Genomic DNA, 14939 nt, shown 5'->3' with positions numbered 1-14939 from the left:
AACTGTCCACACCTGGACTCGGTAAAATCAAAATTAAGGTCCTTTTTGTTTCCTTCAATCCGATTTTGGCAGTTCGACCAGCAACGTACCGTACGGTGTTTTTCAAGTAAAATGAGTTTTGAGTCGTTTTGAGTCGGCTGCATCTTGGCCGTTTATCCATCGGTTCTTCCAAACGATACCTTAAACGATGCCTATTTAATTAATTAAGTTAAAATTTTGTCGAGTAGTGTAATCATAATCATATGGCTCCTTAGTTTGGTCAGGTATAATGTCACCGACTGGGATACGCCAAGGTCTTTGGCGATGTCTCTATTACGGATATACCATTCAGCACCACAGATCTTTCGGAGGGTCTTGTTCTGAAACACCCTGATCCTGTCAAGGTTCGTTTTCGGTGCGATACCATAGACCTGGATGCCATACCTCCATGCAGGCACAAGAATTACCTTAAGCTTGTTGTTAGGCTTAAGCCAGTAGAGTTTTCTAGCCTTGCTTTCCAAGGCGCTTCTGACCATCCTTGTGTGGCTGGCAAAGCTCAGGTAGGTGTCCAGCGTGATTCCCAGGTACTTATGTTCCTTCCGCTGCTCCAACAGCTCGCCATGAAGAAATACCCCAGGGCACGTTCCTTTCCTAAGGGTGTGTCTCACTACCACACACTTCTCAAGGTTCACACTGATATTCCACCTACATGCCCAGTTCTCAAACCTTTTAAGGTACCGCTGGAGGTTGTCCGTGGCGTCGTAAACGCAGTGGGCCTTGAAGGACTGCCGTGTCTTTGGCAAATGGGGCAAGTTTCACACCGATTGGCTGGGACGTATTGTCAACGCTAGCTTTAGGCATATCGTGCGTGAAAAGGCTGTACAGCGTTGGCCCTAGCACGCTGCCTGCGGGACTCTGGCTTCAATCACCTTCGACTTGGAACGTTCTGTCCTTTTGGAAGCTTCCAATAATCTGGACCAGCTGGGGGTTTATCAGGGGTTTTATCTTTGCAAGTAATCCGTCGAATGGTTGCTGGATGTCCAGGTACGCTGCTACGACGTACTGCTTCTTGTGGAAGCCATCCAGGATATGCTCCACCACCCTATGCAGCTGCTCCGGAGTGCCATGCCTCAGCCTGAACTCAAATTGGTGATTAAGAACAGCTTGATTTACGGATGGGCTGTCCAATAATCCGCCAAAAATGCAGCGCTCCAGGAGCTTCCCAAAAGTGGGGAGCATGCTGATTGGCTTGTAATTGGGATTTGTCGGGTTTATGCAGCATGACAACCTGCGCGGCTTTTTATGCTTTGGGGAAGTGCCCCAACCTCAGCGTTGCATTCAGTATTTGTAACAGGTACAAAAGCGCTCTGAGTGACAGCACTTTTGCCACTCTGTTATTTATATTGTACTTTCCTGGGGCCTTTTTAGCTTTGAACAAACGGATATCCGTCTTTGGTTCCTAGATCGTGATTGGGGCCACCAGAATCTAAATTTGGTGGACTTCATCCAGGTTATCAGCAACTAGGCTTGTTCTCCTCTTTGGAGCCGTCCTGAATGGTCTGAATCTGCACTCCTGCTGAACCCGAACATGAGCCGTCTGCTTTCCTTACTGTGAAGTTAGGGGTAGATTTCCGTTTGTACCGGCTCATGAGCTTCTATCTCGTGTGGTTCGAGTGCACGTCTGCAGTCGTCTCAGATAGAAGTTTGTCGGTGGCTTCGGACTTTAACTTGGCCAGCTTCTTCCTCAGCCTGTTGGCTACTAAAGAGTTTATCCAGCCAGGGGTCATTGGTGCGAGGGAATTCTTTCCTAAGCCTTTTTTTTGTTACAAGCAGTAGTCCTTCTACTTCACTCGAAGTAACGCTTTTGTGTCGATGGAGTGTCTTGGTCACCTTGTGGGCCAGCAGCTGCAGAAGCCTTGCAGACCTTGGCCACAAATGAGTCAATGGCCCCTTCCACTTCCTCGGTGGTCCTCAGCACCGAGTTTAGGTCCAGGGTGCCTTCCAGAATTTCTCTGAACAGGGCAGTGTTTGTTCCAGTCTTAAGTATCCTCATCTTTACAGGATTCATCTGGAGTGTAGCCGTTAGTTTCGCGATTAGTGATAAGTTGTCGGAGCTTAGCTCGTGCTCCTCACGGACTGAGAGCAGTTTGCTGGGGATCGACTTTTAGACGAAAAAGTCCAGGCATGAGGGCGTGGAACGGCGAAAACTTGTGTAAAAGGTGGGGCTACCCGCAGCTAGAACTTGGTCCGCGAAGTTTGTGAGGGCATCGTGCAGTGCCGCTCCTCTGCAGTCTCCTATGTAGCTGCCCGAGATTCTGTGATTAGCATTGAAGTCGCCTTCAATAATGAACCTGCTTCAGCCAAACTGGCTAAGCAAGCTGTCGAACTCCGCACTGGTCCTCTTTATGAGGACGACAGACAGCTCCTCCTCTGGCCGTGTTGCTCGGGTGATCCGCTTTGTATACATCGTAGCCATCCATCGTGTAATGCCTTCCCTCTATCAGCTGAGTCTCTGTGACTTGCATCACGTCGACATTGTGAGCACGCAAGAATAGCGCCAGTTCATTGCAGTTGTGAGCAATGCCGCGAGCGTTCCAGAGTCCGATCCGTAGTTCCGACATCATTGTGAATCTCTGGATGTGTGTAAGGGAAGAGGTGCTTCTGTGCTTCGCAGCTGGTCCAAGCTTTGCAGTATCCCTGCAACTGCTGCTGTGAGATCTGCCACGGATTTTTTAGTACCTGCAGGATAACAGTAATGGTCCCTGCATCTAGGTCGCGACCTGAGGGAGGGCATTGGCCTTTAGAGTGGAAGGACTGTGGGGACTGCCTGCGGTTGCGGTTTCGCTCCTTGGCACCTTTTGCCAATCCACGAAAGCAGGCTGGAAAGTTGGGGGTTTTACAGTCGCCCCGTTCCATGGGGGCAAGGATTGGTTTTGGCTGTGGGAGGCTCCTACTGCTGCATTTTCGTTAGTTGCCGGAGTTTGGTTGACAGTCGTGGCCAAGTGCAATGGGGCTGTGCTCGCAAAAGGTGTATGGGCCAACCCTGTTGTGAATTGCGGAAAGCTGTGTGAAGTTTTCGTTGTCAGAGCTGCAAACGCCCTTGTTGATCGGTTCTTCTATTGACTCCATAGTTCTTGACGATTGCGTCGACAGATGCCATTCTGAGGTCACTCGAGTACTTGTCCAGGTATGGGGAGTGCCATCCGATCGCGTTGGCGGCCTTGGTATTTGTCTGCATCGGAAACGGAATCCAATTCAGAAAATTCATCCATACGCAAAGTTTGAAATATACGAAATTGTTAAAAAATTATTAATTTTTATTTGTTTTTTTTAGAGAAAATTTACATGTCTGCTTCCAATGGCAGTCAGGTAAAAGTGAAGAATTTGGTAAATTATCAACTTTGGACCTAAAAATTGTCTATTAGATTCGTTTGTTCTAACTATCCAAAGCGCTCATACAATTTTTACAATTTTGAATTCTGCCAGCTGATTTAGGCAAAGGCCCCACTGGGATTAGAGTATTTAAATACTTTTATAGGTCTATAAAAATTTTAAATTTAATTAAATCGGATTTATAGAATGTTATTGTAGAGATAATTTTTATTATATAACAAAATTTTGCTTTTTAACATTTCTTTACCTTCACTTTGAATAAAAAAAACCGCAGAAAAATGATAAATTATTTATTTAAAGCTTACTAAGACGGCAAGCCAAAGCTTAAACTAAAAAGCAAAAGAGGAAATTTAATTCCAGATTAAAAAAGTTTGATTTTGTTGCATAGTGCTATTAAGAATTCCATAAGGCTCTTATATTGTATGTGCTAGAGCTTTAAATATCCTGGAGTACTTGAAACTCGTATAAGCGGATTATCACAGATGACATCATTTTGTGTGTACGATCGCGACATTCTGCCAGTCTAGGCGATAAAGAAGTGTATAGTTTGAGTACATGAGATTAATTATAGTAAGGGCATTTTACCTTGGGTGCAATTTTAATGTCCCCAAACAGAAGATCTTGCTTCCTAGCAGTTCGGCCGCGTATTTTGGAAGTCTTATCCGGTAAGCTATCAATAAAAAAAAAAAACAAAAGTGTCATATTTAATATCGCTTTGCATTAGTCTTTAAATACATAAGTCAATTTTGTTACTTTAAAGAAAACCCGGTACTCATAAGTACATATAATTCAAGTAAATGTATTTAACACCTAGAAGGAAACATCGTGCTTTAAGTACTTCTCACACCCCCGTTAATCGCCATATTTATTGACTTTCCCAATATGGAATATGATCCAAAAAGTAAACATGATTGTTTACTTTTTTGACATTTTATTACAAAGCATTCATGATTATCAGACAGGTCTTTCACATTCACTTTGCGGTTTACTTTTCAGCAAAAAGTCATACTTTTCATTTCAAGGCGCTCTGGAATCCACAGTATTACTCCCTGTATCTCTGCTGTTACACCCACGCGATAGTGCCAGCTCATAGAAAAGGCTAAAAGTGGCCGTATGTTTAACAGAGATTTACCGATAGCCAAATCGGGCTGCCACAGCTGTTTGGAGGAATTAACTATTTGTTGTTGCCCAGACCAAATTTTTCAGATCAAATTTTAAGGTTGGTTTATTCAAAAATTATTTATAACGAGAAGGAACTCACACCGCTTCTGGGGACGCGAATCTACTTATAAATAGTGGGTCCCTGGCTGAAGTAGGCGGGGGAACCAACAGAAAATTAATTTCTTCATTCTGGCTATAACTATGATACGATCTGATTCAGATTCGGCATTCTCTACGATACTGCGTTTTTAGTTTTATCGTATCTCTAAAATTGTGCCTGCCACAGATTTTCGTCCTTTGTGGGGGCCGAAGGGGCCGGGGCGAAATTTTGAAATACATTTGTAGCAGTGTGATATCACATGAGTCTGGAAAAGAAATTTGGTGGCCCTAGCTCTTATAGTCTCTGAGATCCAGGCGCTCAAGAAGACGGACAGACAGCCGGACATGGCTATATCGACTCGACTATTGATGCTGATCAAGAATATATATACTTTATGGGGTCGGAAACGTTTCCTTCTCTGCGTTGCACACATCCACTTTTACCACAATTCTAATGTACCCCTTAACTCTTTTTTGAGTACGAGTATTTTTTAGGTTCATTATGTAGTTTTATTGTAAACAATTATCACAGACAATAAAGTACAATCACTAAACGTACTGTTACTGTTAATTAGCAACTTTTGTTAAGGGTCAAGGACAATTTCTATTTACTATCTGCGTATCTTGTTGGTCAGGCTGAGCTTGTTGTTAGGCTTAAGCCAGTAGAGTTTTCTAGCCTTGCTTTCCAAGGCGCTTCTGACCATCCTTGTGTGGCTGGCAAAGCTCAGGTAGGTGTCCAGCGTGATTCCCAGGTACTTATGTTCCTTCCGCTGCTCCAACAGCTCGCCATGAAGAAATACTCCAGGGCACGTTCCTTTCCTAAGGGTATGTGTCACTACCACACACTTCTCAGGGCTCACACTGATATTCCACCTTCATGCCCAGTTCTCAAACCTTTTAAGGTACCGCTGGAGGTTGTCCGTGGCGTCGTAAACGCAGTTGGCCCTTGCAGGACTGCCGAGTCGTCGGCATATGTGGCACGTTTCACATCGATTGGCTGGGACGTATTGTCAACGCTAGCTTTAGGGATCACCTGACTTTTCGTTTTTGTGAGAGTGAAAACGGGAGCCCGACATTTTAATGAGCAATACCTTAAACGACGCCGACTTAGTGCACCTATACACAACAAAATAAAGGACAGGATATATTTTTTCTCGACTTTTATTGAGTTTTCAAAGTCAACATTTTGGAAAAAGACTGAACAAAAACCATAATTTTTGCATTTGAAAGCTAATATTTCTCAGATGGTTAGCTTAAACCACAATATTCTTGAGTACATTTTCTAGCTGCATTAATTAGCTTTTCGGAATGGCAAAATTCTTTGCAACAAGATACTTGAGTTATGTGAATAAAGAAGCGCTACCTCTGAAAAAAGTTTTAAAAAATACCAGTTTTCAAAAATTTTCCAATAAAAGTTCTACCATAAAAAATAAAATCCATAAAGCTTAAAAAAAGGATTGAAAGCTCCCAATCTATAAAAAAATTCGGTTTGGTTCCTTGAGAAAAAAAGTTCGATTTTGTCGAGAGTGTATTACAAGGACACTCAAGAAGTTAAAGGAGTAATACAAATACGATAATTCAGCACGCTAACACTATTAACTTAAGACCCTGTTAGTGCGGTATAATAAATATTATTAAAAATTATATTCTTACGTGTCAATTCCAGAAGGTGATGGGGTTCTATTACTTATTGCTGTTTTTTCTTTATATGTAGAATCTACAAATATATCCTCTTTAGGTATGTCATATGTTCCAGTACTTAATAACGATTTTTGGGAACTGTGACATAGTTTATTTGTATTGCTTTTGAGATTTAAAGAATCAAATACATCAGATATATGCACATTACTGTTTAGCGACAGAAAATGTTGTAGTATCTGATGTTGAATGCTGTTTTCTTGTTGAGAATCTTGTAGGAGTGATTCATTTTCCTGCAAATGGGTCTCCGCTATGGCCAAATTACATGTCAGTATAATGGCACTGTCGGAAAGCTTTTGAAGAATATATTTTGCTTCTTCAACGGTTTTCATATTATCCAAAAAATTCTGTATCTTATATATCCCACTCTGAGCAGAGTCTTTACTGTCTTCGAATTCCATAATTGCTTGTTGTACATGTTCTATAGTTTCTTGTATATACCTAATGTTGGTCTTTAAGCTGTCTAGTTCATTGGAGTCTTCAGATGTCTTATCCAAGTTTTGGCAATTTTGCATTATGTTTAGCTCACGACAAAAATCTTCCCGTTCCAATATTAAGCGATGCAATTCATTTTCTAATTGTGTGATCAGTTGCCTTGTTCTTGCTGCGTGTAATATAAAGCCATACAACTTTTCCCATTGCTGATGGGTGGATCGAGAATTTAGGCTCTCGACTTTCGATATTAAATTGCAAGCCCCTTTTTGGATTAATCGGCCTCTTTGACTTTTGCGGAGGGCAATTACCTCTTCAGTTTTTCGCTTTAAAATTTGATCTTTGGCATTCATTTTTTCTTTTAAAGATAATTGTTACGGCATGAACCTAAATGGCAGCGCGAAAAACCTTTGCGCCTAACAGCACCGAAACCAACATAAGCCGAACAAAGTGTTAAGCCGGGCGAATAGCGACAAAGGGGTTAAGATCGAAAGGTTAAGCAGGGCGAATGGCAGAAAACGAGCAGAGAAGAAAAGGAGAAAAAGGCGTGAAAAAAGCAGCTAAGGTTAAATGAAAAAGCGGTACAAGTTTTTTAGCTCCTCTGTATAGAAAATTCATTATCATTTATAAACTTAAATATTCATAATTATCCACCCGAAACACCTGTGAATAAAGAACATTAAACATTGAACTGAACGATCGACTACAAGAGACTTATTAAACGTACGGCCCAGATTTGGAGACATTGCCCGGCGAGGCAATATTCTAAAAAACTTAACCTGCTTTAGCGGAGTGCAAGTCGAATCATTGCGACCGATTAAAGAAGATCGGCGCGCGACGCAGTCAGCTGCGTCACGAGAAGATTCGACATTGCAGGTGAGATATCCTCATAGAGTTGAACAGAATGGCTAATCTCTTACATTCGAGCGACACGAGGTTCGTGTATAACCAAACTTAAGACCACGCGGCAAAACACATCGAGTACAAATGGATGGAGTTAATGGTCAGCAGTCGAAATCTGGAGGCAGTAACCCGTGTGGACTAAGAGATTTATACGCACCTGAAAAGACGCCTGGTACGGGTCCTGAGACCGAGGGAGGCGAAGGGGAAATGTCTCACTTTAGGGATACGAATATAGACGTGATCTCGGCGGCGGCAAAGGCCGCACCTAACGTGCCCATCGCAGTTCCAGAACGTCATCAAGTACCAGAGCATACCAACGGAGGGGGATGGACTGATCAAGTCTCTTCACCAAGAACGAGTTCCATGTATAACTTAGAAGCATTCGCTCAGCGGAGAGCGGATACTATGGGAAGGCCGACCTATGCCAGTGCTTTCGAAGGAATGCGTCCCATAACGACGTATTCAGGACCGCCCCAAACAGGAGGTCTTATGAGCTCTACGGTCCTCAGCGGAGGTTGGGAAAAAGCAGTTCCCAGCTGTACCGGAGGCGACAATTCAGGAATGACTGCGGTGAATCGGATTGGAATGCCTATGGGGCTGAATCCGAACTAGACAATGCCGAGCGGCGCTATGCCTTATTCAATGGGTGCACCGGCATCGAGCACTTATTTATGTGGGCAAAACCCCTTCATACGCGTGTCGACTGCACAGAATTATCCAAGTACGAAACGAAATATGTCGGACCCGTACGCGTACGTGAATAACCAAGCAGTCGCGGCAGCGGGGATGGAGAGATGCTTGACCCGCGAGCAGATAGCGACTAGACAAGTCATCAATAAGGATTTGCCATGCTTTTCCGGCAACCCCGAGGAATGGCCCATGTTCATTGTAAACATTGAACAATCTACCGAACGTTGCGGGCTTAGCGATCAAGAAAATCTCATGAGGTTGCAAAAGTGCCTGAAAGGTGCCGCTTTGGAAGCAGTACGAGGAAAATTAATGATGCCAGCAACAGTTCGACTAGCCATCGAGACTCTTCGAATGTTATATGGCCGACCAGAGGCTATCTATCACACGCTTCAAACGAAGCTACGAATGGAACCGTCCGTGAAATCGAGCAGCATTGAAAGCCTAGTTCGTCTTGCACTGTCGGTGCAAAACTATCGTGCGACCGTCGATCAAGAGTATGTTCCGTCGATGGATGCTCGAGAAAGCATCATTTTCTCCTTCACAACAGTAACCAGCACAGTACGAAGGTAGGAAACAAGACAAAAGAAGAAGCTAGGGTTCTACACACAATGCAGAACGAAGCTGCGTTGTTTAGATATGTCCCCTTAACATTGCACGGGCCCAGCGGCCAAATGCAAGTGTTCGCATTGATAGATGAAGGATCCGCCTGTACCCTGATCGAGACGGAGATAACGGAAAAGCTGGGTATTGATGGCCCCTCGGACGAGTTATGCTTACGCTGGACGGGAGACATCACACAAAGAGAAGCAGAATCCAAGTGGGTAACCTTAACGATCTCGGCAAAGGACAACGCGGCGCGTAAATTAACGCTCCAAAACGTGAGGACAGTCAAAAACTTGGATCTACCGAAGCAGACGCTTGACAATTCAATCCTAAAATCTTATTCGCACTTGGAAAAGCTACCGATACTCGGCTACAAGGATGTAAGAGCGTCATTGATCATCGGACTGGACAACGTGAAACTTGGAGTTCCACTGAACGTGAAAGAGCGCGAAGATTCAGAGTTCATCGCCGCCAAGTCCAGGTTAGGTTGGTCTGTTTTATGGCCGCAGAAAGAGTGACGGGCCGGCAAGCCCGCGAGTAATGCATGTATGCGAATGTAATAACCACCCACCGCTAGACGATCTCATAAAAGAGAGCTTCTCATTGGACGCGGTAGGCGTAAGTACATCGAAGAACACACTCAGGTCCAAGGAAGATGAAAAAGCCAATTCCATACTGGACAACACCACGAGGTTCCGCAGCGATATGAAGAGATGGGAAACAGGACTTCTCTGGCGGTACGACAACGTGGAACTTCCATCTTCCAGAAATATGGCCATGCGACGACTTCGGTGCCTAGAATCCCGTATGACACGCGACAATGAGCTACGAGAGTTTGTAAACAAACAAATTCAGAGGTACGAAGACATCGGCTACGTCCGGAAACTTGAAACAGATGAAATGGTTGAGGGAAAGCGCTCCTGGTATTTGCCCGTATTTGTAACCAAAAACCCAAACAAAGGCAAATTAAGACTCGTGTGGGACGCAGCAGCCAAAGTGGAAGGCACTGCTCTTAACTCAATGCTACTTAAAGGCCCTGATCAACTGCCGTCGCTCGTAGAAGTAATAACGCGTTTTCGAGAGAAGTCTATCGGCATCAGCGGAGATATCCGCGAAATGTTTCACCAGGTTATGATACGTTCGGAGGACCAAAGCTCACAGCAATTTCTTTGGAGATACGGCGACAACAGTCGAGAACCGGATAGGTACGTAATGAACGTAATGACCTTTGGTGCTTCTTGTTTCCCAGCAGCAGCGACCTACGTGAGAGACAGAAACGCAAAATGATTCATGAAGCAGCAACCAGAGGCAGTAGAGGCCATATTACGCAACACCTTCGTAGACGATTGGCTCCAAAGTTGCGACTCCGAAGACGAAATGGTCCGCTTAGCGCTGGAGGTGCGAAAAATACACAAGGAAGGAGGCTTCGAGATGAGAGGTTGGATATCTAACTCAAATACCGTAATGAGAGCGCTCTCGGGAGAGGGAGACCATCAAGAACGCGCCATAGAGATGACGGATTCGACAAGACGGGAACGCGTGCTTGGGATGTGGTGGGATCCAAGAACTGACTACTTCACCTTCATCAATAAGTTCCAGGATGACATATACGACGAAAAGAAAACGGTGACGAAGCGGCTAATTTTACGCATAGTCATGACCATTTTCGATCCTCTAGGACTACTAGGTTTCTATTAAATACAGGCAAAGATTATACTGCAGGATGTGTGGAGGTCTGCCGTAGGCTGGGACGAAACAGTCGGAGAGAACGAACGCCAACGCTGGTCGTTATGGGCACGGCAACTTCAAAACATCGAAGAATTAAAGGTTCCACGCTATCTTGGTTTTACGAGAGAGACATCTAACATTCAATTACACATCTTTACAGACGCAATCATAAACGCCTTTGCAGCCGTCGCTTACCTGAGGATCGAACAACAAGGAGACGTCCGGTGCAAACTACTCGCTTCCAAAACAAGAGTGGCACCATTCCCAGGATGGAACTTATGGCAGCGATCATAGGCCTACGACTGGCAAAGCTCATTGCTCAGGAGCTTTCCATTGACGTCGAGCGACGTGTTTTCTGGACCGATTCGAAAAACGTGCTGTATTGGATATGTTCAGATGCCCGAAAGTACCATCAGTTCGTGGCGCTACGAATAGGGGAGATTCTGGAAAACTCAAATATATCGGATTGGAGATGGGTACCCTCCGCTCTAAACGTAGCAGACGAAGGAACGAAGTGGACAAAGGAATCGAGCTTTGACCCAGACGCAAGATGGTTTTCCGGTCCACCGTTTCTATTCAAAGAAGAAGAACACTGGCCGATTACTCAGCTAAGCCCTAGTAATCTGGAACGGATACACGTACACAAATTGAAGGAGACACTAACGTCGACGCCGCTATCAAGGCTAAGCAGCATAGTCCCAAATATAAACCGCTTCAGTAAGTGGGAAAAGTTAAGAGGAACCCTAAGATGTGTGATGCGATTTCTGACCAAAATATGCAAAAAGGATCTAGCATCGGAGGAAGCAACACTAGCCACTCACTTTCGCGACATAGAAGACGTCAATAACGTAATCTACCGGATGATCCAAGAAGAGGCTTACTCTGAGGAAACGACCCTCCTACGGCAAGGAAGCATCGTGAGTAAGAAAAGTTCGATCTCTAAATTATCACCATATCTTGATGACGCAGGCGTACTGAGAATACGCGGCCGCATAGATAGATCGATCGGCATATCAAGGAATCTGAAACGGCCAGTAATCCTACCCAGCGGACGTTACATCACTCATCTTCTTATAGATTATTTTCATCGGAAGTTTCAGCATCAACTTACGGAGATCGTGGTCAACGAGATGCGACAGTTATATCACATATCAGGACTGAGGGCAAGAGCTCGCGCCATAGCGAAAACTTGCCAAAAATGTCGCAACAAAAGGACGCTTCCAGAGGCGCCGTAGATGGGAAGCTTACCACCGGAGAGGCTAGCAATCAACGAACTACCGTTCACGAACACAGGCATCGACTACTTTGGCCCACTAGAAGTAAATGTAGGAAGACGGCGAGAGAAACGATGGGGTGTTTTATTCACTTGCCTCACCGTGCGAGCAGTACACATCGAGCTGGCGAATTCCCTGTCTACGGACGCATTCATGCTAATGCTGTCGTGTCGTGTCGGACATCGGGACAAACTTTAGAGGAGCGAGCCGACTACTACAAGAAGAAATCGAAAGAATCTCATCAGACGAGCTGGAAACCAAATACCCGGAAATCGAATGGTCCTTCATACCCCCAGGAGCACCTCATATGGGCGGTGCGTGGGAGAGGATGATCAGATCTGTAAAATCCATATTATCCGAGATATTGGAAGAGAAACATATACAAGAACTAGTGCTGAGAGCGGCACTGGCAAAAATAGAAAATATGCTGAATTCCAGACCCCTGACTTACGTGCCATTGGAGAGTCCGGAAGCTGACGTACTTACACCAAATCACTTCCTGAGAGCAGAGACCAGTTCGATGGCAGCGAATGACGACAGCAGCACGATCGGAGTTTCACTTGGTAAGAGTTTTCGCATTGCAGGTCAGATGGCGGACAGCTTCAGAATACGATGGCTGAAGGAATATCTACCAAGTCTTACTTCAGGAACCAAATGGCATGGCCCTCCAACCAACCCCATCCAAATAGGAGACGTCGTGGTTCTAGCTGACGAAACAAGCACCAAGGCGCAGTGGAGGAAAGGCGTCATCATGGACCTTCGAGTAGCCAAGGACGGGATTGCCCGCAGCGCGGTGATTCGCACTGCATCAGGATTGCTAACTCGGCCAATTGTTAAGCTGGCCAAGTTAGACTTGAAGACGACAAATCAACATGCCGACCAAGACGTAACCAGAAATTTGGCAAACATCACGAAAAACGACGAAGTTTGCGAAGGGGGGAATGTTACGGCATGAACCTAAATGGCAGCGCGAAAAACCTTTGCGCCTAACAGCACCAAAACCAACATAAGCCGAACAAAGTGTTAAGCCGGGCGAATAGCGAAAAAGGGGTTAAGATCGAAAGGTTAAGCAGGGCGAATGGCAGAAAACGAGCAGAGAAGAAAAGGAGAAAAAGGCGTGAAAAAAGCAGCTAAGGTTAAATGAAAAAGCGGTACAAGTTTTTTAGCTCCTCTGTATAGAAAATTCATTATCATTTATAAACTTAAATATTCATAATTATCCACCCGAAACACCTGTGAATAAAGAACATTAAACATTGAACTGAACGATCGACTACAAGAGAATTATTAAACGTACGGCCCAGATTTGGAGACATTGCCCGGCGAGGCAATAATAATAATGCATTTTTTTGGCGACGTTGATCCTCTTGTAATTTTGATATTTTTCTTGATTTCTTAGTGTCCTCTTCTTTATGTCGATTAGATTGTTCTGAAATTGATTTCATCAATTTAACCTGGAAATATGAAGAAGTCACTTATTTTCAATAAACATAATTTTAATCAGGACAATGCAATTGTCTTACTTTAGTGAACTTCAATTTTTCAAGTTCGCTTCGCAAGGTATTTATTCTAGCTCCTTGTGATTTAAGTTCTCTGTGTTGTCGAATATGCTCCGTCAGTGCGTTCTGTAACCTTTTGAGTTCACATTGCATATTTGTTATCTTGCGTTCATATTCTGTTTTCATTTTTTTTAAATTATCTTTTGATTTTACTGATGTGGATGAAACTAAAACATAGACAGTGTTCATTCATTTATAGTTGAAATCTTTTAACGCATTTATACCTACCCTTTTTCGATTGCGCACACCGAGTGACAAGATCACGTCAAGATGCAGCTTTTCGTACGTGGATTTGAAACCATTGAGGCTTTGGAGGTGTCCCAGGATGCCACCATCGCTGGAGTCAAGAACCAGCTCGCCCAGCTGCATGGCTTCAACGCCGAGGAGGTGAGCCTTAACTGCGAGGGCACCACTCTGGCCAACGAGACGCCCGTGACCGCGCTCAGCTCCTTTGAGCTGGACATCAACATTCCGATGCTTGGTGGTAAGGTGCACGGCTCTCTGGCTCGTGCCGGTAAGGTCAAGGGACAGACCCCCAAGGTGAAGAAGCAGGAGAAGAAGAAGACCGGCCGCGCCAAGCGCAGGATCCAGTACAATCGCCGCTTCGTGAACTTTGTCCAGGGCTTCGGCCGTCGTCGTGGCCCCAACGCCAACTCCACGTAAAGTGTGAATCCCGTGTCTCTGGGATGATGAACAAGTCGCTATCGTTTAATGCATAATGATGTTCATAAAGTAATTTTCGAGAATTACCCATATTTTTCAAAAACTCATCTCGTTCCTTTTGAGTATTCAGAATCGCACAATTTTGCACAGTAAGTTTGTCTTCATAGTGTCGACGCATAAGTTCCATTCTTTCCTGTGACAACTCAAGTTGCTCAATTAACTTACTTTTAATTTCGATGTCTGAGTTAATGTCATGCAAGTCTGCTACCACTCCTTCTGCTATGATGAAAATATTAATTTTTATTAATATAAAGAATTTCAAAGATATTTTATATATGACATTACCTTCCGAATCTTTACTGGAAATTTCAGATTCATCAAATCTGTCAGTTTGGTTTTGTGTCCCTGATAAGGAACGTGACATTAATAATTCTTTGTCCCTCTCTAAACCGTTTTTTGCTAAGTTTATAATATTTCCTTGCTCTTCTAGGATACAAAATGTAGAAAGAGTTACAAACGCCATTATTAGAATGAAAACAAAAAGGAGTAGATTCGGGAGTCGAAACTTTTGGGTAAAAGTTACTTTTGCTTACCATTATAGACACTTTTAAGGGGTTGTTGCCATTTTCCAATATAATTTTTCAGTTGGTTTTGCATTTCTTTAGATTCTATTAATTTAGCTTTAAGTTTTTCGATTTCTTTAATATAAAATTCAACAATATTATTTTTATCTAAATCTAAATTTGGGTCGTTTGAC

The 14939-nt window shown here is 43.9% G+C and overlaps 2 protein-coding genes and 1 long non-coding RNA gene across 3 annotated transcripts; 2 read left to right on the top strand and 1 right to left on the bottom strand.

The window, feature by feature from the left end:
• Positions 1 to 3647: 3647 nt before the first annotated feature.
• Positions 3648 to 6465, bottom strand: LOC121405370. Its single transcript, XR_005968540.1, has 3 exons — positions 6286 to 6465; positions 3958 to 4042; positions 3648 to 3895 (listed from the first exon to the last, which is right to left on the bottom strand). It is a non-coding gene; the product is annotated as an uncharacterized LOC121405370 (long non-coding RNA).
• A 3783-nt stretch (positions 6466 to 10248) lies between these two features.
• Positions 10249 to 11921, top strand: LOC111081455. The gene is made up of 3 exons (XM_041596010.1): positions 10249 to 10584; positions 10663 to 10801; positions 11764 to 11921. The coding sequence occupies exons 1-3, from the start codon at positions 10249 to 10251 to the stop codon at positions 11919 to 11921; spliced, it is 633 nt and encodes a 210-aa protein (XP_041451944.1).
• Positions 11922 to 13765: 1844 nt separating this feature from the next.
• LOC121405369 lies at positions 13766 to 14268 on the top strand. Its single transcript, XM_041596044.1, has one exon. The coding sequence runs from the start codon at positions 13790 to 13792 to the stop codon at positions 14180 to 14182; it is 393 nt and encodes a 130-aa protein (XP_041451978.1). The 5' UTR covers positions 13766 to 13789; the 3' UTR covers positions 14183 to 14268.
• Positions 14269 to 14939: the final 671 nt, after the last annotated feature.

This window comes from Drosophila obscura, unplaced genomic scaffold (assembly GCF_018151105.1).
Source record: "Drosophila obscura isolate BZ-5 IFL unplaced genomic scaffold, ASM1815110v1 contig_9, whole genome shotgun sequence".
Classification (NCBI taxonomy): domain Eukaryota; kingdom Metazoa; phylum Arthropoda; class Insecta; order Diptera; family Drosophilidae; genus Drosophila; species Drosophila obscura.
This window is presented reverse-complemented; position numbering and strand designations above follow the sequence as displayed.